At 44.1% G+C, this 22,850-nt stretch overlaps 1 protein-coding gene across 6 annotated transcripts in view; it reads right to left on the bottom strand.

The window, feature by feature from the left end:
* Nucleotides 1-8,230: 8,230 nt before the first annotated feature.
* RNF220 (ring finger protein 220) overlaps nt 8,231-22,850 on the bottom strand; it is a 331,499-nt gene continuing 316,879 nt past the window's right edge. For all 6 annotated transcript variants that reach the window (XM_053392649.1, XM_053392650.1, XM_053392648.1 and 3 more), the window contains 2 exons: nt 20,951-21,025; nt 8,231-11,434 (listed from right to left, as the gene is read on the bottom strand). In XM_053392649.1, the coding sequence (XP_053248624.1) occupies nt 11,363-11,434; nt 20,951-21,025 (147 nt within the window). In that variant the 3' untranslated portion in view covers nt 8,231-11,362. The remainder of the gene's footprint in view (nt 11,435-20,950; nt 21,026-22,850) is intronic.

Genomic DNA, 22,850 nt, shown 5'->3' on the forward strand with positions numbered 1-22,850 from the left:
AGGGGGCCGGGCCCAACAGAGTTGGTGGGCATTGCCATTCAAATGGTATGTGTGTGCTGTGTCATGTGACCAATTATGTGGGGTGGGTTTACCTGCTCCCCCCATATTTTATTCAGGTTGGCACCCCTACTCTCTGTACCTATTGCATGGCAATGCCTGGTGATTTTGTGCCTAAGGCAGGGATGGGAAACATGTGACCTTGTAGATGTTGCTGGACTCCTACCATCTCTGCCTTTGGGCTGGGGAGCAGGGCAGTGGGTGCCCCTGGCCACCTGATCTCTTCACCCTTCTGCTGCTGCTTGGACTCCAGTCTGCTCACTCCTTTCCATTTCAGGTGTCCTTGTTTCACTGTGCCTGCCTAAACATAGCTACTGTGTCTCCTTTGGGGGCACAGGAGCAGTTGACAGAGTGGCTACAAAAAGAAAAGGCAGGCATGTCAGCTGTTATGCTGCTTCTGGATCTTAGCATACCACAACTGAAGCTTTTGTTAAGGGCACATAGGCGGTAATCCCAGGCACACTTACTCTGGAATAAGTGGAATAAATGGGACAAACTCCTGAGTAAATGTACACAAGTTCAATAGGAATGGGGAATTTGTGGCCCTCCAGATGTTGGTCTGTCATTCCTATCTATGCTTGTTGTGGATGATGGGGGGTTGAGATGGGCAGATGAGGGAAGAGTGGGGGCTGCAGGTTGTGCTGTCCTGCAGCGCTCTTGTCGGGTGGTGGTGTGTATGTGTGTGTGTGTGTGTGTGAGAGAGAGAGAGTGAAGTTAACGATGGTGGCAGCCGCCCTGCTGCTGGTTCCTTCCTCACAGCCTTCCTGTAATGGTTGCGTGTTCTGTGAGGAGGAGAGGGTGGGGAAGCTGTGCATAGCCGCCTAAAATAATTTTTGCATTACATTTTGTTTAATAAATAAATACATTAAATCTATTGTGTATATTAAATAATATTCAGTATATTGCACATACAGTGGTACCTCTGGTTACGAACTTAATTCGTTCTGGAGGTCCATTCTTAACCTGAAACCGTTCTTAACCTGAGGTACCACTTTAGCTAATGGGGCCTCGTGCTGCTGCCGCACAATTTCTGTTCTTATCCTGGGGCAAAGTTTTTAACCCGAGGTACTACTTCCAGGTTAGCAGAGTCTGTAACCCAAAGTGTTTGTAACCCAAGGTGTTTGTAACCTAAGGTACCGCTGTATTTTAATTTACAATATGAAAATTTAAGTTCAGTGGCCTGTGAGTTCTGTGTTGAAGTGCCCCCTTGGTCTGAGAGGTTGAACCACCCTGATGTAGTCTCTTTTGCTGACTGCAATTTCTCTTGCTTTGAAAGACTGTTCTTACCAGCAGATGTCAGCATTGATCCACACAGAAGACCGACTAACACTTCCACTACTCTGCATTTGCCCTGTGGTACAGTGCATAGAAGCACGGGAGGCCCTGGGATATTTGATGTTGAGCAACATGAGCTAGGCCGACTTTGATGGATGGTAAAGTGGTCCTCCCAAATTCTAAGCCTTTCTGTGTGTGATCTGCTTTCATTTGCATGGATCTATTTTCTCTGGTCAACCTTTCTGCAACTCTGGAGGAGTCAGGAGGTGAATGTTAACTCCCGGAATACTCTCTGCTCCTACCCCCCCCATACACCAGCCTGATATTTGTCAGAATGCAGCATGGTGATCTGAAATAACAGTTGTGGTCTATAGGAGTATGTTCTGACAAAATCTTGATGATAATGGGGAATCTGGTAGTAGGGGTCTGTTGAGGGGGATTGCAACATTAAAATAACCTCTTCTCTTTCAAACATGGGGTGAGCATGAATACAACTTTGTGGTTCTATTGGCAGCAGGGGCTATAAAGACTGTACCTGTTCAAATGACCCTGGCTCAGAGGGACTGTGCCTGAGCATAATGGAGCAGCAGCTCCAGGGAGCTAACTACCTATTGATACTGAGCATATGAATGGGAATGAGAGAGCTGCTTTCTTTATGACCCGATACAGTTTTTATTGTGTGGAATTAGATCTTGAAAATAAACTCCCCAACCTGCCATCACAAGGGCTTAAGGGAACATATACCAGCAGGGAACTATGTGCTGGGGAGGCAGGACGAAGAGGTAGGCACGTGGCTGAAGGATTCTGGAAGGAGCAGCAGTCCCTTGGCCTGTCTCTCAGGGCTTCTTATGGGGCACCATGGAGCCAGACTTGGCTTGATGGAGGTTAATTCCCAAGATCTAATATCTGCCCACTTCCTTAAAAATTCTCAGAGTTTAAGAGAGAGAGCAGCTGTTTCTGATATATTTTGGGCTATTCCTAATTTGATATAAAGAAGCTGTTTGGTGCCAGTGACCCAGCTGGTGAGCACAGCAGGATATGAACTCCTCAGACCTCGAAAATAGAATAAGACAAACTCAAATACTTCCCTGGTCTTATTTTTAGCTTCACCTTTTGGTAGGATGATTTAAATTATGACTGTTAATGTGAACATTAAACTAAGACTGTTAATGTTCACAAATGTACAAATAATTACTTGAAGCGAAAGCTTAGCACTAAAAGGAGGGGTACAAAGGTTCAAGCCTCCCTGGAAGTCGTGGTTGGAACTGATAGTCCTGTTTACTCCTCGCAGATGCATGATGAGTCTAGTGCTGATTTACTAATGGAGACCCCAAGAAGAATCTGAAAACTGCCTTTCACTGAGAGAATAAGGAGTTTTGTGTGAGAATTTAGACCCATGTTATGCACTAATGATCTACACAGAATTGGAGTAAGTAAAGTGATGAGTTCACCTTAGCTTGCCAGTAAAATTGCACACCTGACATGCTTTCACTATCAAGGTGCAGCCTCACTGTGGTAATTTGAGGGATTGAATAAACTTGTGCAGCTCATCCACTCCCCAGAGGTCACATGCTGGATCAACCCTCTTCAGTGCAGCTGTTAAAAGTTAACAGGAGCCTTGTTCTCTATTGCATCTGCTCACCCGTCTCCCTATATGGTTGGTGATGGCCCAGAAAAGACTTTGCTGCTTCCATGGCTTCATGCTGTTGAAAGGAGGACTTTCTAAGGTAAGGAGAGTGATTTTTTCTTCCTGAGTTGCCAAACTAGAAGCACAGGCATGTGCTGTACAGACACAGCCTTAGTACCATGGTGAAATCCACTCAATATTTTGGTTTGGCTGAATTCCTACTCAAACCTTTATTTCTCCCCAGTTTGGAGAACCTGTATCATACTCTGTTTGCTCTGGTTTGTAAAGGTTTGTACTGTTAGGAGTGCATCACTCTGGTTACTGGGTGATAGGAAAATAAACAAGAGGTTGAGTTCACCTGGGATGGGGCTTTGTTTGCTGCAAGGAAAGCTGACCATTTGCTGGACAAGCGGTTCCAAACAAGGAGGGCTAGATGAGGCAGTTATTGCACTTTCCAAACTCACTCACAATCCAGTGTGTGCAATGTGAAGTCATAAACGCTTTACGGATAGTCAATACTAAGATTTTTCTCGCTCTGCCCCATAAACTGGAAAATCCTCCTCTCCCACCCCTTTGGCTCTAGGGAGCAACAAAGCCCAGGACAGATATTAAAACAGTCACATTTCAGGAATCAACTGCTGCTGCCCGACCTTGATCTGCTTAGCTTGTTATTGCTCTTGATGGTGCCTGGGATTTGAGAAGTAGCTCTGAATTTCAGATTGTGCCTCTGGTTTCTGAAATGTTGTCACTTTGGAGAGGCAAGATAAGAACTGGTGTCCTGGAAACTCCTTTGGATTCTAAACTCCTCTAAGTTGTTTGGCATTTGCTGTTAGCTTTGATGCTGCTGCCAGTGCTGAGCCAGGTGGCAGCCCGGGCCTGACTCTGCAAGGTGCAGGGTGCAATCCACCTCAGCGCCTAGTGGATCAAGGCGTTTGGATATTGCTGAGGGGTGCAGGGCCTGTCAGCAGCATCAGCCGGGCTTTGCAAGGTGTGGGGTGAAATCCACCCCAGCACTTAACCAAGCGGAGTTGGATGGTGCTGCTGATTTGCATCTTGTAAATAATTATCTACTCAGAAGAAAGCCACACTGTGTTCAGTGGGCCTTACTCCTAGGTAAGGGTGTGTGAGACTATAGTGTTTTATCTGGGCAGCCAGGGCTCCTCCGCATGACAAGATCTTTTTGCACCAGGTCAGTGAAGACCACTTGCTTTTTAAAATTCTCCCATATATACAGAACTCCCTGTGCGCCTTTGGACTGTATCTGTAGGTTTCCCCCTCTGTGTCAAATAAGTGTTGTTTACTTTTTATAATGCATGGATCTCCCTCAGGAGGTTCTGGACTCTCCTTCCTTGGAGGTTTCTACGCAGAGGTTGGCTGGCCATGTGTCATGGATGCTTTAGCTGAGTTTCCTACATTGCAGGGGGTTGGGCTAGAAACATGACCCTTGGGGTCCCTTCCAGCTCTATTAGTCTCTGTTTTTCTGCTTCAACAATATTTCATTATGTTCCTATCATTTTATGTAATTGTATTTTGTATAAATTATACAAAATATAAATAAAACATGTTCTAGTTACAAACAAAACATTTAAATAGCTACCTTTCTACTCGTACAACAGAAGGGCATGGGCATAGCCAGGATTTTTGTTAGGGGGCAGGCTTTTGTTAGGGGAGGCAGCACCTCAGATTTATATTCATTTTTACTTATTTGGGGGGCACATGCCCCTTGCCTTCCATGGCTACTACGCCTGGGGCGGGGGCACAGGAAGGAAACAAAGTTGGTAGGGGGCTACAGTTGGAAAAAGGTTGGGAAACACTGCCTTACAGGACCTTAGTTGCAGCTGGTGTGCTTCAATTACTGTATGGGGGACAAACAATGGGAGCAGGGCTGGCTCTTCCATGAGGCAGACTGAGGCAGCTGCCTCAGGCAGTGGAATCCAAGGGGTGCCTCTGTTGTCCCCCGTCCCCCCCTGCTTCTGCTGGAGAAGTGGCTGTGGCGGCTTCTGGTGAGATCTTGTGAGAGCCTGAGAGATCTTGCTGGAACCCGGAAGGCATAGCTGCATAACCATGGATAGTGAAGCCTCAACAGGGGTGGTGGGCAGTGTGCACACACAGGGCAGCACCTTCCCATTTTGCCTCAGGTGGCGAAATGGGCCGAGACACCCCTAAATGGGAGACAGCCTCATCATCATACATCTGCTTGTTAGCATCTCAAGGCGTCTCCCAGAAGAGGTATTGCCCATTGTTCTGCCAGAGGCATTTCAGTCAGACACAAGCACCTGAAGAGGGTGTAGAGTAAGACCACTGAGGGGAATGGCCTAAGGACCCAAGGGCCAGAGATTTCCCACTACCTGCTTGAATGAAAAGCAGCAGCTTAGCACAGGAATGCTTTATCTTTTGTAAGGCAGGAACTCCAGTAGCCAGTTGGGGATTGCAGTCTAGCTTCAATTTCTTATAGCATCAGAAGATTTCTGTAGCATTTATGTGGGTTTTCTGAGAGCGTTCTAAGTGTCAACCCATCTGCCCCAGAAAAAAATGCATAATGGTATTGTGTTTAAAACAAACACTAGCAGGCATGGAATCTGGACACCCCCCCCGAAACCAATCTTGTATTTTTGTTAAACTCGATTCTTAATTCTCTTTCAAACCACATTTCTCTAACCCTAAACTTTTGTCAATTCTCAATTATTCAGCTAATGCTTTTTTATGGTATTTGTTGAGAGCCTTCATTTTATAGGTATATTCTCATAACCCTGAACTCTAAGAATGTTGCAAATGTGTGTGTGTTTGAGAGAGAGAGAACTAAACTATAGTTTAAGTTCATATAAATTTATACCTGTTTTTTAAAAGGAAAAAATATTCACAAAACTACCAATTTTAAAACATTTAAAACAAGCATCATTCAAAATACTGTAATCTAAAAAGTATCTAGCACTAAAATAGCCCATTATAAACTCAACATGCTATTAACAAGCCACCCTCTCCATCTCTGCAGCTCAATTTGCATCAGGCACTAAAACCGTGGGGGGAGGGGGGGACAGGTGAATTCCAAAAGTCTAGGGCCACCTTCATGTTCCATGACCTTTTTATTCACCTAGACTTTTTAATTGTGTTTTAAATCTGGGCTGGTGTAACAAGTTTTTTGCTTTTATTGTATTTAGCATGATATATTGTATTTGCAAGCTGCCCAGAGAATATTTATTGGCGAGCAACTATATAAATTCAGTAAATAACTTAAAAAAATAATAATCATGGAGTTTCGCAGCCCTGACTTTGCATTATAATGTTGAGGGCAGCATGTGCAAGAGGAGACTCAGCAGACAGGGAGCGTGCTTTACCCTTTTTGTGTCTAATACTCCCTTGCAAATACCTCATGGCATGCTTTATTCATTTTTGCCTAGGTACACTCAGACCCTCCTGGGGGGCGGGATTTATACAGGAAAGTTTCTGGGCACAGATAGGGTTCAAGACTCACCCAACCACTCTTTCTTATCTACAAGTGCCCCTCTGCCCCCATGTTTTCACTATCTGTGCAGATGTGGATTGGGGACCATGCAATGCAGGGTAATGTGTGGCTCCAGTCTCAAGACAGTGAATGAAGGGATGCATAGTTTATTATATGCTCCTACAAATGCCCTCAATTGGGGAAAGCAGCTATTTATTTGGACAACTTGCTCATATCCTATTCTTGCTGATTCTCTGCCTCATGCTGTTCCTTCAGTACCTCTTCTCCTTGGTGAGATCCTTTCCGAGACCCTTGCTGCAAGCAGAACAAGGGGATGAACATGTTTGTTTCTCCTGATCTGGCCCCTACCCTCTGTTTGGCAAGATGTAGGATTTTGATAGTAATTAGGGCAGGCTTCCTCAACCCTCCAGATGTTTTGGGACTACAATTCCCATCATCCCTGACCACTGGTCCTGCTAGCTAGGGATCATGGGAGCTGTAGGCCAAAAACATCTGGCGGGCCGAGGTTGAGGAAGCCTGAATTAGGGTTTGAAGTTTGGGATATGAGTAGGAGAATGAGAATGGGAGGGTAAAGAGCTGGAGCCCTGTGAAATTCCATGGGCCTTTACCTAGTGTTACTAATTAGATTCCATGCTATAAGTAGATCTGGCTGATCTGTGTACAGATAGTACAGTATTGGTTGTCAGCAAGGTACAAATAAGTTACAGCCCAAAACTTCAGGGAAATGGGCAATGGGGTTTTGCACATTCTTAGGCATGACTGTCTCTCTTGCTGGAGGGGTCTAAGCATAGGCTAAATTAGCTGTTATCTAGGAAGGCATTTCATTCTGCACTATATAGACCTTGCATTGAAGAGGTGGCAGGACTAGATGACCTCAGGAGATGCCTTCCAACTCAGCATTTAGCTACATGATTTATGGGATTATGTATATAGTTTTCACAAATGTGGTGGCTGCAACAGCGTCCCCATTCCTTGTTTTATTTATTCTGTAACTTAAAATAACTTGAGTTATGCTAAACATTTTAATATTTAGAAACCAGGTTTGAAAAACAAGCAGCTCTGGCTTTTTTGTACTAGCTTTTTACTAGCTTTATCATCTCTTTAAAGTTAGTGACAGCTTAAGTGCACGCTAGGTGAAGAAGTATACTTTGTCTGTCCTGAATCTCCCAACATTCAGATTTGCTTGATGACCTTGGACTCTAGATTTGAGATAGAGGAGCACGCTCTACACATCATGAGTACTTTTTCCCTGTCTATTAGGTTCCCAAACCTTTTTTATTAGGAGCTCCAAACTTTGACTTTCCCTTTTTAAGGGCACTGTTCCAGCCTCTTGATCATTTCTGCGCAAATGTTTCAGTTTGCCTGCCATATGGAATGATCCCACTCGCCTCGTGCCACTCTAAGGGTTCTCCTAATCTTCCCCAAAGCCAACTGTGAGGTAGGAGGGAAGCCCCATTGGGCAACCAGAAGTCTTTGCACAGGGCTTCTGCTGACAGGGCTCATTAGAGCCTCCTTGCATATTTGCACAAATGGTTTGAGAATATTTTAAGGAAAAGTCAAAACATGGAACACTACTGGCATGCAGCCCCTTGGAAGGAAGCCCATGAAGGAATATAACCCTTGGGATAAAAAAAGATTGCTTGCCCCCGCCATGAGGCATTGGAGCAGGTGGATAATTCAGTTGGTCCTGGATGAATGTGACTTAACAGCTACCATGTTTTGAGGGCAGCAGGAGCGGAATCATATGTTTATGCAATTGCCAAAACCAGGGATGAAACCAGGAAGCAAGCAGAGGGCAGGAGGCAAACTTGGAAGATTTTATACTCATTTAATTAATGTCAATGTAGTTTACAAACGGGAATGACAAGTACCTTTTTATAGAATATACATCGACACACAATCATAGACACAACTTGAATATCACCTTGTGCAGCTGGGAATCTTTGGGCAAAGATAGTTCATTTCTTTTTAAGCTTTTTGAGGACGAAGTCACAGAGTTTTGCAAAATGTGCCTCGCTCCAGAGGAGGTAACAAGTCCTTGCATCTTCCCATCAGGTCTTCTCTCCCCTCCCTACCCTCTCAAGAAAAAAAGCAGGGACAAATCAACTTTAAAAATAAAGCCTACTAGTTATATGTGGTTTATATATATTCATTTGGCTTAGTGGTGGTCCACAGGACCAGAGAAAGCTCATTGTTCCCAGACTGGGAAATCAAAAATGAGCTGCCTCAGCACTGCCTATTCTGAAACAGATATGGGAGAAATATAGCTCTGTCCTAAATGCCTGAGCAGAGATTGCTTGTACAAGGTGAGCAGGTTTGGGTGCAATTCAGACATCCCCACCATGACAAATTTCATTTGATTGCCTTTGGGAAGGCTTAAGTGCTATACCAGTGGAGGAAGCCCCATCGTGAGCAAAGGCAGTTGCTGAAACTTTGTGCCTTTTGCAAACTATTGCTACCTATTTATGATGCCAATCAACTGCTGCTTGAAAATGTGTTTCTCCTGTTAATACAGGCTGCAGATGGCCCTTCCTCAGACTCGTTCCTATGTAGCAGCAGTCAGAAACACTTTGAGTGAGACATAGCAGTTCAGAAGTTCTTTGGACACAATGGAAGCTTAGAATTTTGCGGTCATAGCCACTATGGTGCCTGCCAGCTGCTAGGGGACTGCCAATTCACATCAGCCCCAGCCAACATGGCCAATGGTTAGGGATATTTGGAGTTGTAGTCCCAATATCTGGAGGGCATCATGTTGGCTGTGCCTGCTCTAAGGGTATGAAACTATTTCCTACTAGACAATAGTGTGTGTTGAACAGGGTGAAGTCAAACAGCAAGACCCTGCTGATAATAGCCATTTCCAGCTTGCATTCAGTAGACAGCAGTAGCACATTATCAGCCAAATTGCAACAGGAATATGGAATCCTGTACTGCAAAATAGAACTCTCTTGTGGTAGAAGTCTCATTCATATAAAACCAATCCTTTTGACAACAGCATGACTGACAGCCAGATGTTTTAGTGCAACCATGACTTTCTAGTGCTTAAGTCACAGATTAGAGAAAAAGAACAAAATAACTGCAGGATATCCCAGAGCAGCAGTCTGCCTCAGTTTAAAAGGTGATTCATGACAGGGACATTTGCCTACCCAAATTATTGCCAAGCAAAGTGCTTGCTTCCGCTTTCAAGCTTCCGGCAACCCTGTAAAATTTCCCTTGGGTGGAATGCAGGCGGCTTGTTTGGCTATGTATTTAAAAATGTCAGTTGCTTGTTTCTGATTAAGGCAGGTAGTAAGCAGAATATACGTGAGCCACAGCTGGAGATATTTTCAAATGCAGAACAGGGGTCTGAGTAAAAGGCTGATGTCAGGAACGCTGCAGAAACAGGCGAAGAGGGAGTAACTAAATCCAACCTTGTGTGGACCTGCCTGGGTTGAGTTCCACTATTGCCACAGTACAAGTAGGAGAGATAACAGGAGGAAACGAAACCAGTGTCACAAAAAGCCAACACATACCCCACTTTCTTTTCTTTTCTTTTCAAAACTGGAACCTGATGTATTACAGGACCTGAGCCTCTGAAAAATTAGGACATCATGCTGCACCTGCATGGAAAAGCATTTCAGAGCAAGGCAGACTGGCAGTGGCTGGGCATGGCAAAACAGTATGCCAGAGTGATACAGAACCTGCCTAACTCGTGAAACACATCATCTTTCATGAGGAAGTAGAATGGAGGAAGTGCTAGAGTACTTCCTGTGCCCCCCCCCCCCGCTCAGATACTGGATGGCTAGAATATGGTGTTTTTTCAGCTGTTTTTGCATTTACTCTTGCATCACAGGAAGGGCTACAGAGCAGGCGCAGAGACAATATGCTTGAACTAAGACTTCAGTTTTTAAGAGATAAACTTACAGCCCTGAATTCTGATAACCACCACTGCCAACCTATTTTTTGCTCTTCTGTCTTCATGTAAACTTCTGTCCTTTTCCCAGCTGGCAATGGGGTAAAGCATTGTAAGCCTGATCTGCAAGTTTCTTGCTTTCCCCCTCAGTGAAAAATTAAAACTGTTTCAGTGTGATAAAGATTTGATAAAAAGAGCCCATTAGCTACTTTCCCCTACTTCCCCCAGAAGTTGTGTTACGGGCAAAAACTACAGCTGTTACTAGAAGCTGTTAACGTCATATCTGAATGAGGAAATATACACCACAGAACATTAAACCATTTATATTATATATATGTATAATATATATATATATTTATATTTCTTTTAAACTAATGACTTTAATGCCAAAACTTTGTAGAACCAAGAAAAATATGGGTTTAATGTTCTCTGCTTATTTTTTTCTCTTTTTTAAAAAAAGTACAACCCAAGAACAAAGGAAAAAATAAAAGGGAAACATATTAGTATGTAATGTTGGAGTCTATCCCATTTATACACAACATTGTAAACATATAGTCTATATTACATGTGCTTCATTCTGCCTTTGTGGGTTTGCAAGTGTAGGCTCTCTCTTTCTCTCTGACTTCTAAAAAAACACTAGAACACCACAAAAAAGGGGAGGGGAGAGAACACAAGTGACAGGTTATGACAGTTCCTGCTGTGGAAGATCCAGTCCCTACTTGAGTTGGCATGTGGGGTTGGGCCAGGTTGGCTTGTCAAGACACTCCCCTGGAAAGGCTTGAAAGTCGTCCAAGATGGAACCTCACTCTTGAAGAAATGGGACAGGTGTGGAACATCAGTCTGTAAAAAAAGGCGGGGATTCACAATAAGGATTCTGGTTTGGCCTTCCCGTGGAGTTGGCGGCACCAGTGACAGGTTTGGAAGCAGAGGCATTGCGCTGCTCCCTCAGCCTCTAGTTCACATTTGGAGTCTCTAGGTTTTGTTTTCAAATGTCTTTCATTGTTGCTGCCATTTCTTTCCCCCAAATCCCTGGTCTGAGCAGCCATGTCCTTCATAAGTAGATACGCCTGAGGTCCCCTGGAGAGGTGATGGTATTGCACTGAGGGCACAGCTTCTTGGCACCCTGTGGGAGATAAAGAGGGAGAAAGTTAGAAAGAGAAAGAACCCTACCTCAAACACGTCACTATAGAGTAAGAAAGGGAAGCAGTCAGAAGTTACACATTATTTCCCATAATTGCAGGAAGCAGACTATGTGAATTAGACTTCAATCTAGGGAAGAGGCAGACTCTCTTTCCTCACATAAAGCTGCTACTAATGGCAGCTGGTAGCAGACCAGAAGAGAAATGAAGGACCTGACGCATAGTTTATTTGCTACCATCGTCTTTTTGCTTTCATTTTCAAACTGACTCCATGGACCACTTCTCACATTACTTGTTCTGGCACTGGGCCCTCAAGGCTATCCCTCACACTTTGTCGGCTTCAGAGTAAAGCTGTTCCCAACAGGCAGAGCAGAAAGCACGAACATGGGAAAAACAATGGCACATGTATGAAATTAAATGTGTGTTCAAAATATTTTGGCAAGAACCAGGTTGATAGAGATGGAGGAAAATGCTTGAGAAGTAGAGGCGTTTTTGCTGCCCAGGTATGATTCATCTTGCAACACTGAATGCTGGAAACTTGAAAGGTGCTAGAAAGAAGGAGCTCCAAAATGAAGTCACACAAAGTCAGTTCTGTGATTGCTGAATACGCATAGTCTGACTACAGCCTCTGAGAACCTTATTGGGATCAATTCGAATCAGTTACCTCCGAGGATGTGGACAGGCTGCTTGGACGAGTGAAACCAACCACCTGTCTCCTTGATCCTTGCCTATCCTGGCTTATAAAAGCTAGCCAGGAAGGGCTGGGCAATGGGCTTCGTGGGGTGGTGAATGCTTCTCTCTGTGAGGGAGCCTTCCCAGATCTGCTGAAAGAGGCGGTCATTGAACCGCTTCTTAAAAAACCATCTTTAGATGCTGCCAATATAGCCAACTATCACCCAGTCTCAAATCTTCCATTCTTGGGCAAGCTGATTGAGCGAGTGGTTGCTGAACAACTCCAGGCATGCCTGGAAGAAGCCAGGATTCAGTCAGGATTCAGGCCTCACCATGGGACTGAAACTGCCTTGGTCGCACTGGTCAATGATCTCCGGCGGGCTAGGGACAAAGGTGAGAGCTGTTTCCTAGTTCTGCTGGATCTCTCAGCGGCTTTTGACACCATCGACCATAACATCCTTCTGGATCGTCTAGAGGGGCTGGGAGCTGGGGGCACTATTATACAGTGGTTCCGCTCCTTCCTCCTGGGCCGTGTTCAGAAAGTGGTGGTGGAAGATGAGTGTTCAGACCTCTGGGCTCTCACTTGTGGGGTGCCTCAGGGTTCTGGCCTCTTCCCCCATGCTTTTCAACATCTACATGCAGCCACTGGGAGAGATAATCAGGGGGTTTGGGCTGGGTGTTCATCAATATGTGGATGACACACAGCTCTACCTCTCTTTCAAATCGGAACCAGTGAAGGTCTGGAGGCGGTTGGAGGATGGATGGTGGCTAACAGATTGAGGTTGAATCCTGACAAGACAGAAGCACTGTTTTTGGGGGACAGGAGGCAGGTGGGTGTGGAGGACTCCCTGGTCCTAAATGGGGTAACTGTGCCCCTGAAGGACCAGGTGCGCAGCCTGGGAGTCATTTTGGACTCACAGCTGTCCATGGAGGCACAGGTCAAATCTGTGTCCAGGGCAGCTGTTTACCAGCTCCATCTGGTACGCAGGCTGAGACCCTATCTGCCTGCGGACTGTCTTGCCAGAGTGGTGCATTCTCTAGTTATCTCTCGCTTGGATTACTGCAATGCACTCTATGTGGGGCTACCTTTGAAGGTGACCTGGAAACTACAACTAATCCAGAATGCGGCAGCCAGACTGGTGACTGGGAGCGGCCGCTGAGACAACATAACACCGGTCTTGAAAGACCTACATTGGCTCCCAGTACGTTTCCGAGCACAATTCAAAGTGTTGGTGCTGACCTTTAAAGCCCTAAACGGCCTCGGTCCAGTATATCTGAAGGAGCGTCTCCTCCCCCATCGTTCTGCCCGGACACTGAGGTCCAGCGCTGAGGGCCTTCTGGCGGTTCCCTCACTGCAAGAAGCCAAGTTAAAGGGAACCAGGCAGAGGGCGTTCTCGGTAGTGGCACCCACCCTGTGGAACGCCCTCCCACCAGATGTCAAAGAGAAGACCAACTACCAGACTTTTAGACGACATCTGAAGGCAGCCCTGTTTAAGGAAGCTTTTAATGTTTAACAGACCACTGTATTTTAATATTTTGTTGGAAGCCTCCCAGATGGGTGGGTATAAATAATTATTATTATTAATCCCTTCAATAACCAAACACAGAAAATTCATCTTCCATTTGAACAGACATAAAGAATTCATCTGCACCACTAAGGGAAACTGAAACCTGGGCAAGGAAAAAGGAAGTTGAAAACTGAATGAAGCAAAACAATGGCTGACACAATTTATCAATTAACCTAACAGGTCGGGGTGTTAACTTAAGTCTCTGAATATGGGTCAAGATATGCCAGTCATCATCTGATTTGGCAGGTGTGACAGACAGCAGATGAGAAGAGCGACAGGCAACACTGTATGTGTCTTTTTTGAAAGCAAATGCAGCCTAGGACATCAGCTAAGAAGTGCAATGAGAGGGAATCAAATATTAGCACCTAACTTTAGAAAAATGATCAGTTCATCCTCTGTCTGCAATCCAACCTCCCTTTTGTGGTTGTGAATGCACCATGTAGCTCTGGAATCACAGGCTGTAATTTTTGAATGGTGTACACTACTTTGTTGTATTTTCACAAAAGTGTCACTTATAAATATTTAATTAAATGGAGAAGATATGCAAGAGGTAGACTCTGAGAACTGTATAATACAGAGGCAATGGAATTAAGTGATGAAGCTACCAGGATTTAAAAGATTAGTATCCAAAGGTAGTTAAAGTTGTAAAACAATCTGAGCAAAATCCTTTGATAAGCAATCCCAGGATTTTAAAAACAAGTACTATATTACTTCACCCCATCTGCCTTAGTATGTCAATATACACAAAGTAGAGGCATATACAGTTGTTGCTAGAGGAGGGAGGAAAGACCCTGCCAAATCTGTGCCTGCAGCTAGATTCCCCTGTGCTAGTTGCCCCATGCCTCCTTGATCAGCAACAGGTCTAGTAAACCACTATGCTGAAATCAGTGCTGGCTCCCAAGTAGGTAGCCATCATGGCTGCAGAGAACATGAAAACATCAAGTTTATGCTACAGGCTTCAGTAGCTGAACTTAATGGCTCTCTCAGAACCACTCCCACCCCTCTTACCTCTACCATGTCTTATGAGCCCCAACCCATATTTCATGTTACCTATATACCAATTGTGATTATGCAACAAAATGTAACCCAACTGAGCCAAAAGCAGTACCCAGAATATTAGCTTCAGGTATTGGAAACTTGTCTCAATTTTTTGTGGATGATGCAGCCTAGTTTATAACAGCAGATGCTATGAGGGTAAATGAAATATGAGTTATAAAGGTATTTTGCACACAAAAAGGTAAGCAAGACAAAGGTTGCGGACTTATACTGACCTACTCTGAGGAAGCTTAACATGAACAATTTATTCCAAGAACAGATCTCGCCCCAGCCCACCCACCCCAGTCACACAGAAAAACTGCATTTTGAATGGCAAGCTACAAGGCCTGCTGATTACATCCAGGGATGTGGGCTATGCGCAACAGAAGTTTAAGGCACTCACAGGCTCACTTTTCTATTTAAACATTTCTCAACCCTGCATATAGTACTCGTTACAGAAGCAATTAAACAAGCCTCTCACACATGCCCTGGCATGGAGCCAGTGAAAAAGGACTTCCTTCCCCCAACCCCATCCTGCTCACCTGCCAGCTGGGGTTACTAAACTTTTCCCTTGAAATAAAAATACTGTGGAATAATAAGCCACACCTGTTGAACATGGAAAAAAAATATCTGAAATGTCCTCCTGCTCCTTTCATCGTGGCCCCATGGAAAAGCCTTGATGGGTAACAGCAGTGTATGCTGCACTGAAGGCCACCTCAGCTTTTCCGTTATAAACCCCAGTTTTCCAGGGTTTATAAAACCCGGCTGCAAAACGTAGCTCCGGGGCTGAAACACGGCACCAAAAAGGAATGATGAAGAGAAGGGTTTTATTTGCCCCCACGCATTCTTAATTAAATTTTGGCAAGTGATTGATCTAGAATGCAGGCTAATCACTTTGGGGAGTTTTGAAAAATAATGAGTACTACCCACTTTGCAAAGTCATTATATCTCACACTATGTCAGGAAGGAACAGTGCTTTGAGAACATGGTGGAGAATTTTCTTCAAAACCTGGAAAACTGAACATTTGCAGCGCACGATAATTCCTTTGCCTAATCTGCAAAAGAGGCGGGAGCTTTGCCATTGAAGAGATTAGAGAGAACAAATTTCACTCAAAGGTTACAAGCTCATCAATGCCTTGCCCAAGAGAACTATGCAATCACCATGTTATGGATGGGGAAAAAGAGGAACACATACCAAAGGAGGGAGAGGACCAAGACCACAAGATTCTGGAGGGGCAAGAAGCAAAATCATGATCCTAACACCTGAGCTATGCCGTTCACCCAAGCCTGCATAGGGTGTATGGAGGAAAAAGAGAGAGGAGAGATGCAGGGAAAGGTTATAAGAACAATGTACTCATCGGGGTGAGGTTAAACGCCCTGGCTTATCCTCACTGACACTTCTTTCCTTTTCTTTCACTTTCCCCCTATATGTTTTGTCAATTTCTGCATCAAGATTTTTATTTTTCTGTAAAGGGCAGAAATCTCTCAAGGGTAATCTCCCAGGAGCCACATACTGGGCAGTGGGCATGGCCAGAAGCAAGAATGGGCAGGCCATCCCTTCTCCCTTTCTTCAAATCGCCTACTTTCTCCCTGCCCAGCAGGCAAGCCAGGAGAGGGGCAGATAACTCTTACTATAGTTCTGTACTGATCAATTACAGGGGACCCACCTCCCATTTCCATTGTTACCTTTCAGCTTACTTCCTTCAACACCCCATTCTCCTTCTGTCCCTCTGGGCTCCCCCACCCACATGAGATTAGGCCAAGGGACACAGGCTCCTCACTTTTGCTCTAGATTGTATGCTGCAGTCAGGGGTCTACATTGTTTCTAGGGTTTGCATACCAACTATCAGACACTTGATGCATGTATCTTCAACAGAGAGGAGAAGGACTCTGGGCTAAAACAATTCAAAATCCTGCACAAAACTCAAATCTATCTATCAATGAATACAGTCATATAATCCATGCATAAGTTACATATATTTAGGCATCAGGCAAGACATTCCTCTACTCCCACATCTTTGGGCTAACTGAAACTATCTATGGCCTTTTAAACTGTGTGCATATGGGGGTATTGTTTTTGTTTGTTATTGTGGTATGTTTTGGCTGAAGGACAGTATAGAAATTTAATAAATAACAATAATAAATTTGCTTGGGCTCTATGCAGTTCCAGCATTTTGATGTTTTTAAAGAGTTTTGAATATTTGAGCAGTATACACTTAAAAAGCTGCCTTATTCTGAATCAGACTTTAGTCTGTGTAGCCTAATATTGTTTCATCTTACTTGCCAAAGTATGTTCCCTCTCTTAAAAGTATTCTACGTGGAGAAGATAATTATCCACAAGGTCTGCCAGGAAGCCATGCAGGCAACAGGAACCCCAACTGCTATGCACTAGAGACAAGTGCTACCTGTACATCTTCAAATGCAACTTGGTAAGCTTTGCTACCGGCTCAGTTTGCACATAATGCTAAGTCAAACCATGGTTTAGCATTAACCTGCAGGCTCTCAGAGAGGAAATTACAGCTGCTCTGCTCCTCCCTCCCTTGCTGCCATGCTTTTTGGGGCTAAGCTATAGTTTAGTGTGCTGTCCAAACCTGGGCTCTTTGTTTACCTCCCTTACATCTAAATTGGGTCACTATATTGAAGGCAAACAAGTATTTCTGCTACAAACTTAATTTTATACATGGAGAGGAAGAGGCAAAGAAAACATCCTTTTCTCCCGCTTCAGTTTCCTCACCCTAATAACTCTCTATGTCCCAGACTGCACTGTTTTCTTACTTTGGAAGCAGTTGCTCCAGCTGACCAGAAAACAGGATTAAATTGGGTCCAAATCTCTCATCGCTGTGGGTAGTCTTTTATTCCCACTGCCTTTTTAAACTCTGTTTCCTTTCAACAAATGCAGCAACTGTATTTCCAATATCAGGGCTGTTACAGCTATAGTTCCCAGATGGGAAATGGGAAAGCAGCTAAACATGGTTGTTCTTGGGGAGATGAAAAGGATAAGGATGGAAAATAACTTTATGCATTGAAAATGACATATTAATGATTAGCAGGTAAAACTGTCACCCAGAGTGAAGAACGTGACAGTCATTTCTGGGAGGCCAGTCAAAAATGAAGGGAAATATTGCAGGTCAGCTCTTCAGTGATTCCTGTGTTAGTGAATAGAGACTGCTTTGGCTCAGGCAGAGACATATGTTCATCCCTATGTAAATTTAAGAATTTCGTGCCCACTTTGTTTCCAGTTTCCTTACTTAGTCCTCAGTACAAAGAAGTCCAAGCAAACATTTAGTCTGGTCATATAAAACACAGACACAGAAGGAAAAGCTTGACTTTTTCCCTAACGGGGGGAAGAATGGCAAATCTCCAGAAATGTTCAAACATGTCAGGAAGCCCAGCAAGCCAGCCTCGCCCCATAACTCCCATTAACTGCAACAAATTGTTTATTGCACAACATGAGAAATATGCTGCCCTCTTTACGGAGCACATTTTTCCATGTGTGCTGCACACAGAGGACTCGCGGCACTCTCCTCACCAAGAGGGAAGAAAGCCAGCTTTGCATCCAAAGAAAGGTAACTTGTGGCAATTATTAAATCCATTACGCCAAGGTTCCTTGCTACTCTAAAAAACCACACATACACAGTAGGCACACACAAGCGTCTCTTTTGTGCCCAAAATAAAAGGAGATACCTTAATTAGAACAATGCAGGTCAGAGAGTATGAAACACCCAGCCCAGCTGCCGCGTGCCATTAAATTCATAAAGAGGAGGAGGAGGGAAGGGCAGCCTTAACGAGATTACACACATTGACTTTGATCAAGACACAAAAGCACTAAGGCGTTCCAGGGTTTTTATTGCTGTCTTCGGGCTACGTTTTAATGGTTACATTAGAAACATGCGAACATAGGCTGAGAGGTTTTTTAGTGAGAGCCTGCCTCGCAAAAGGCCCCGCTTTAATAAATTGCGGGCTGTAGGGAAAAGGCAAGGGCTGGGGAACAGATGAGCGGCTGCTTATTAATTACATCCCCTGCGCAATTCCCAACTCTGAACGTTGTGCTTGGTCAGTGCAGGGAACATGCACAGGCTGTGTTGGGGCACCACTCTGAACGGGTTCCTCCCATCAATGCTATCCCAATTTTCAGCACTGTTCCCTTTTGCAAATATAGTTGTTGCAGTAAAAAAAAAACCAGCAGGAATGCTTTGCATGGCACTCAAATAGAAAGAAAGAAGATAGATGTGGACCTACCTGTGTCTCATTCAAGATACACACAAAGGGAATATACAGGAACAGTAATGTATGGATACTACCCAGGGGTTAGGTACATGCTCTAGCCTTGCCTCTGGAGTTTTAGTGATCCTTTTACCTTCCCTTGGAAAGAGAGGCAAGCATTTTAAGACTTGCTTCAAGAATTATTTGTAGTAGTAGAAGTAATTAAGTAATTAATTTAATAATAATAATGATGATGATGATGATAATAATAATAATAATTAATAATAATAATTTGTACACCACCCATTTGACTGGATTGCCCCAGCCACTCTGGCTGGCTTCCAGCATATATAAAAACATAATAAAACATTAAACCTTAAAAAGCTTCCCTATACAGGGCTGCTTTCAGATGTTTCCTAAATGTTATGTAATTACTCATCTCCTTAACATCTGATGGGAGGGCATTCCACAGTGCTGGATCTCAGGGACTGGGCTGAACGATGGGGGTGGAGACGCTCCTTCAGGTATACTGGGCTGAGAGCATTTAGGGCTTTAAAGGTCAGCACCAACAGTTTGAATTGTGCTCGGAAAAGTACTGGGAGCCATATCTTATGAACAACAACAAAAAGGCACTCGGACTGAAACTTTGGGATGGGGAAGGGGGCAGCAGTAAGGCCACCAAGTTCCATCTAATTTAAGCGGTATGCATGCAAATATGCTTTACTAAACAAAAGGAACAAAACCATTGAACACCTAGTTTCAGAAAGCAACTGTTGTCAGCTAATAAGATCAAGGATAGTCAGTTGGTAGCCCACAAGCTGGATCCTGTCCATTAACTGCACCTGGGTCCCAGTAGCCCTAGCAACTTCTAAATCAAGGTGTAGTAAAACATTCCTTCCAGTTTCACTTCCAAAGACAGTTAAGTTTTTTTCAAAAGCGAGACAGTAAGAGATGTATTCCACGTCAAAGCTTACAACTCTGTTTGGGTTTTGTACCCTGCTGAAAGTTACTTGAAGAAGCTGTAATATTCTGTGTGCACCTCAAATAAATTTTATTTTTTACTATTTTTGATGTGCTTTTAGGACAGCAAACGTTCACTGCTAAACAGCAGCTTTAGGGGCTCTTTAGGGAAGCATATTTGTTCCTCAGACCAGGTCCCCCTACAATATTTAACTGATGACACCTTACCATCCAAGCCCATCCAAGCTTACCATCCAAGTTAACATTACAGAAAGGTGTTGGGTGGCAAAATACATATCCAGGCTTCTGTCAGGAATATGGGGTGTCTCAGAGTCTGTGAAAGTGGCACTGAGGGCACCTGCCTGTTAATCCTATTGGTTTTACAATGAATGCCGGGGTGGGTGAGGAGCCTGCATGTGTCATAATAGTGTGATAGAAACGTATGAGAGAGACATTATACTTTTACAATATGGCTAGCAGTTTTTAAACACAGCCACAGATACCATTCCACGCCTGTCTGCAATCTCATCTGAATCCTGCACCTCCATAGTTATTTAGTCATACTCCTGGAGCATGCTTTCTTTCTAGTACATGACCTAAATACTCAACACTCAGTGGTGCAGTTTCTTGCATCTTCTTCAAAAGGGCTGAGAGAGGCTATAGGGATGGGTAGGTGAAGCAGGGGTGCAAAGTGAAAACCAGTGGGCTAGAGTCTCAAGGGAATACTGCCCAATGTGCAGAGCTCATTGGGATACCCTTCACATCATCCAACTTGTGATGTTGGAAATGAGGCCGAGTACCTTTCCAACCAAATCACATGCAACCAAGTTAACAAGAAGGTGTATGATCCTGCCACTAGTGTTAGAGAAGGAGGTGGGAGAATCCATACACCCTAAATTAAATTAAATTCACTGAATCCCTGGGGAAGACTCCAATCCAACTGTAACTTGAACTACGGAAAATACTACACTTGATCTTAGCCAAAAGGCTGAGAGCAATGAGAAAATACTTGAGGATAAGAAACAATGTATGAATCACCACCCAAGAAACTAATAGCCTCACCAGAGTCCGCAGCCAGCATTCCTCGCAGTGCACGTGCCAGCACTGGATGGAGGTCAGGGGCATCGTGTATGAGTCCTGTGGAAAGAAAATTGAGACAGCCTCATCATATACTCAAAATTTTTGAGAAATCCCCTATTAGAGCCTGAGCTCTTGGGGCAGGATGTAGAGGACATACTGTACCAGTACACCTTCATTTTCTCATGTGATCCACACAGCATAGTTTCAGATTCACATGCAGCTGAGAATACACTACATCTGGGGGATTAAACTTTTTAAATATTGTGCTTTAATTACTAGGTAAAGGTAAAGGTACCCCTGCCCGTACGGGCCAGTCTTGACAGACTCTAGGGTTGTGCGCTCATCTTACTCTATAGGCCGGGAGCCAGCGCTGTCCGCAGACACTTCCGGGTCACGTGGCCAGCGTGACAAGCTGCATCTGGCGAGCCAGCGCAGCACACGGAACGCCGTTTACCTTCCCGCTGGTAAGCGGTCCCTATTTATCTACTTGCACCCGAAGGTGCTTTCGAACTGCTAGGTTGGCAGGCGCTGGGACCAAACGACGGGAGCGCACCCCGCCGCGGGGATTCGAACCGCCGACCTTTCGATCGGCAAGTCCTAGGCGCTGAGGCTTTAACCCACAGCGCCGAATAGTAATCACACTCCTTACACAGTGGGCTAGGCATGAAATGGAAAGCAGCATAACCTCAAAGAGTTGTGCCTCTTCTGAAAGAGGCATACCAGAATGAACCCTGAGGTCATCTTCCAAGACCCTCATCCATGTACCCTCCATATGAGAAGTTCAGACAAAAGAAATTTTCAGTGTTAATAGAATGTTTACAGACTGCTCTATCCATCAAGGTCTGTCTGTCAGTAACTTAATATATTTCTGGTGCTAGGAAGTTTCCTCTTCACCCAGGCATATGATTGTTAATATTGTTACGTTCTGCTGGTCATTTGACTTTTCAGATTTTATATCAACTAGTTGGTTGCTGTGGTCTCTGTTTTAATTCTTCTATATTTTTATATTGCTTGTATTTTATATTGCAAATTGCCTCAAGGTTGTTTTTAGAAGGCCTCACCTAAGAAAGTGTAAGAAATAATAACAGTACAGTGGTACCTCTACTTACGAGCACCTCTGGTTACGTATCTTTTGGAATATGCACGGGGCAAACGCAGAAGTATTTTTCTGGGTTTCGCCACACGCGCATGTGCAGAAGCGCTCTACCGCACCACACGCATGCACAGAACAGGCACCTCCGGTTGTGTAAACCTCAGGATCCGACCGGAGCTCCGGAACGGATCCTGTCTGCAACTGAGGGTACCACTGTATTGGTATTAATAATCCAACTGCAATGTAGCACAATGTTTACTTGTAGATGGAAACAAAACAAGCTGTTATAGTAATCACCTCTTGCTCCACAAATGGGAACAACAATGGAATAAAAATCAACAGGTTTATGACAGCTGCTTGCCCGAAACAGCATCAATCCTTATTTTGAATATCCTGATTTTACAGTAAGACTTGCCAAGTATCTTTTATGATAGCTAATTATTGTATGATTATTCTTTTCACAACAGAAAAGAGGCACTTCACTCTGTTACTCTGTCGTTTGAGTTTCTTTCCTAGCACCCACAGTTTATTTCAGTTGTTTTTCATAACCAAAGAAAACTAAAACATTAAATCTAAGGACTTGTACAAGAATTGTAATTATTTTATTTATTTTTGTAGTAATGGAAGCAACCTTCCCCTTGATGCTATGCAGATGTGAGCCCTAGTCCTGCAGCAATAGTGTGACAACTGTACAAATGTAATATTGCAGGGGGATGAGGAGGAAGGAAAGATAAGCTGTTGCAGGAAGAAAAGCCTTTCCCAATAAATAGTATGGACAGGAGAAATGTT

This window comes from Podarcis raffonei, chromosome 6 (assembly GCF_027172205.1).
Source record: "Podarcis raffonei isolate rPodRaf1 chromosome 6, rPodRaf1.pri, whole genome shotgun sequence".
Lineage (NCBI taxonomy): Eukaryota > Metazoa > Chordata > Lepidosauria > Squamata > Lacertidae > Podarcis > Podarcis raffonei.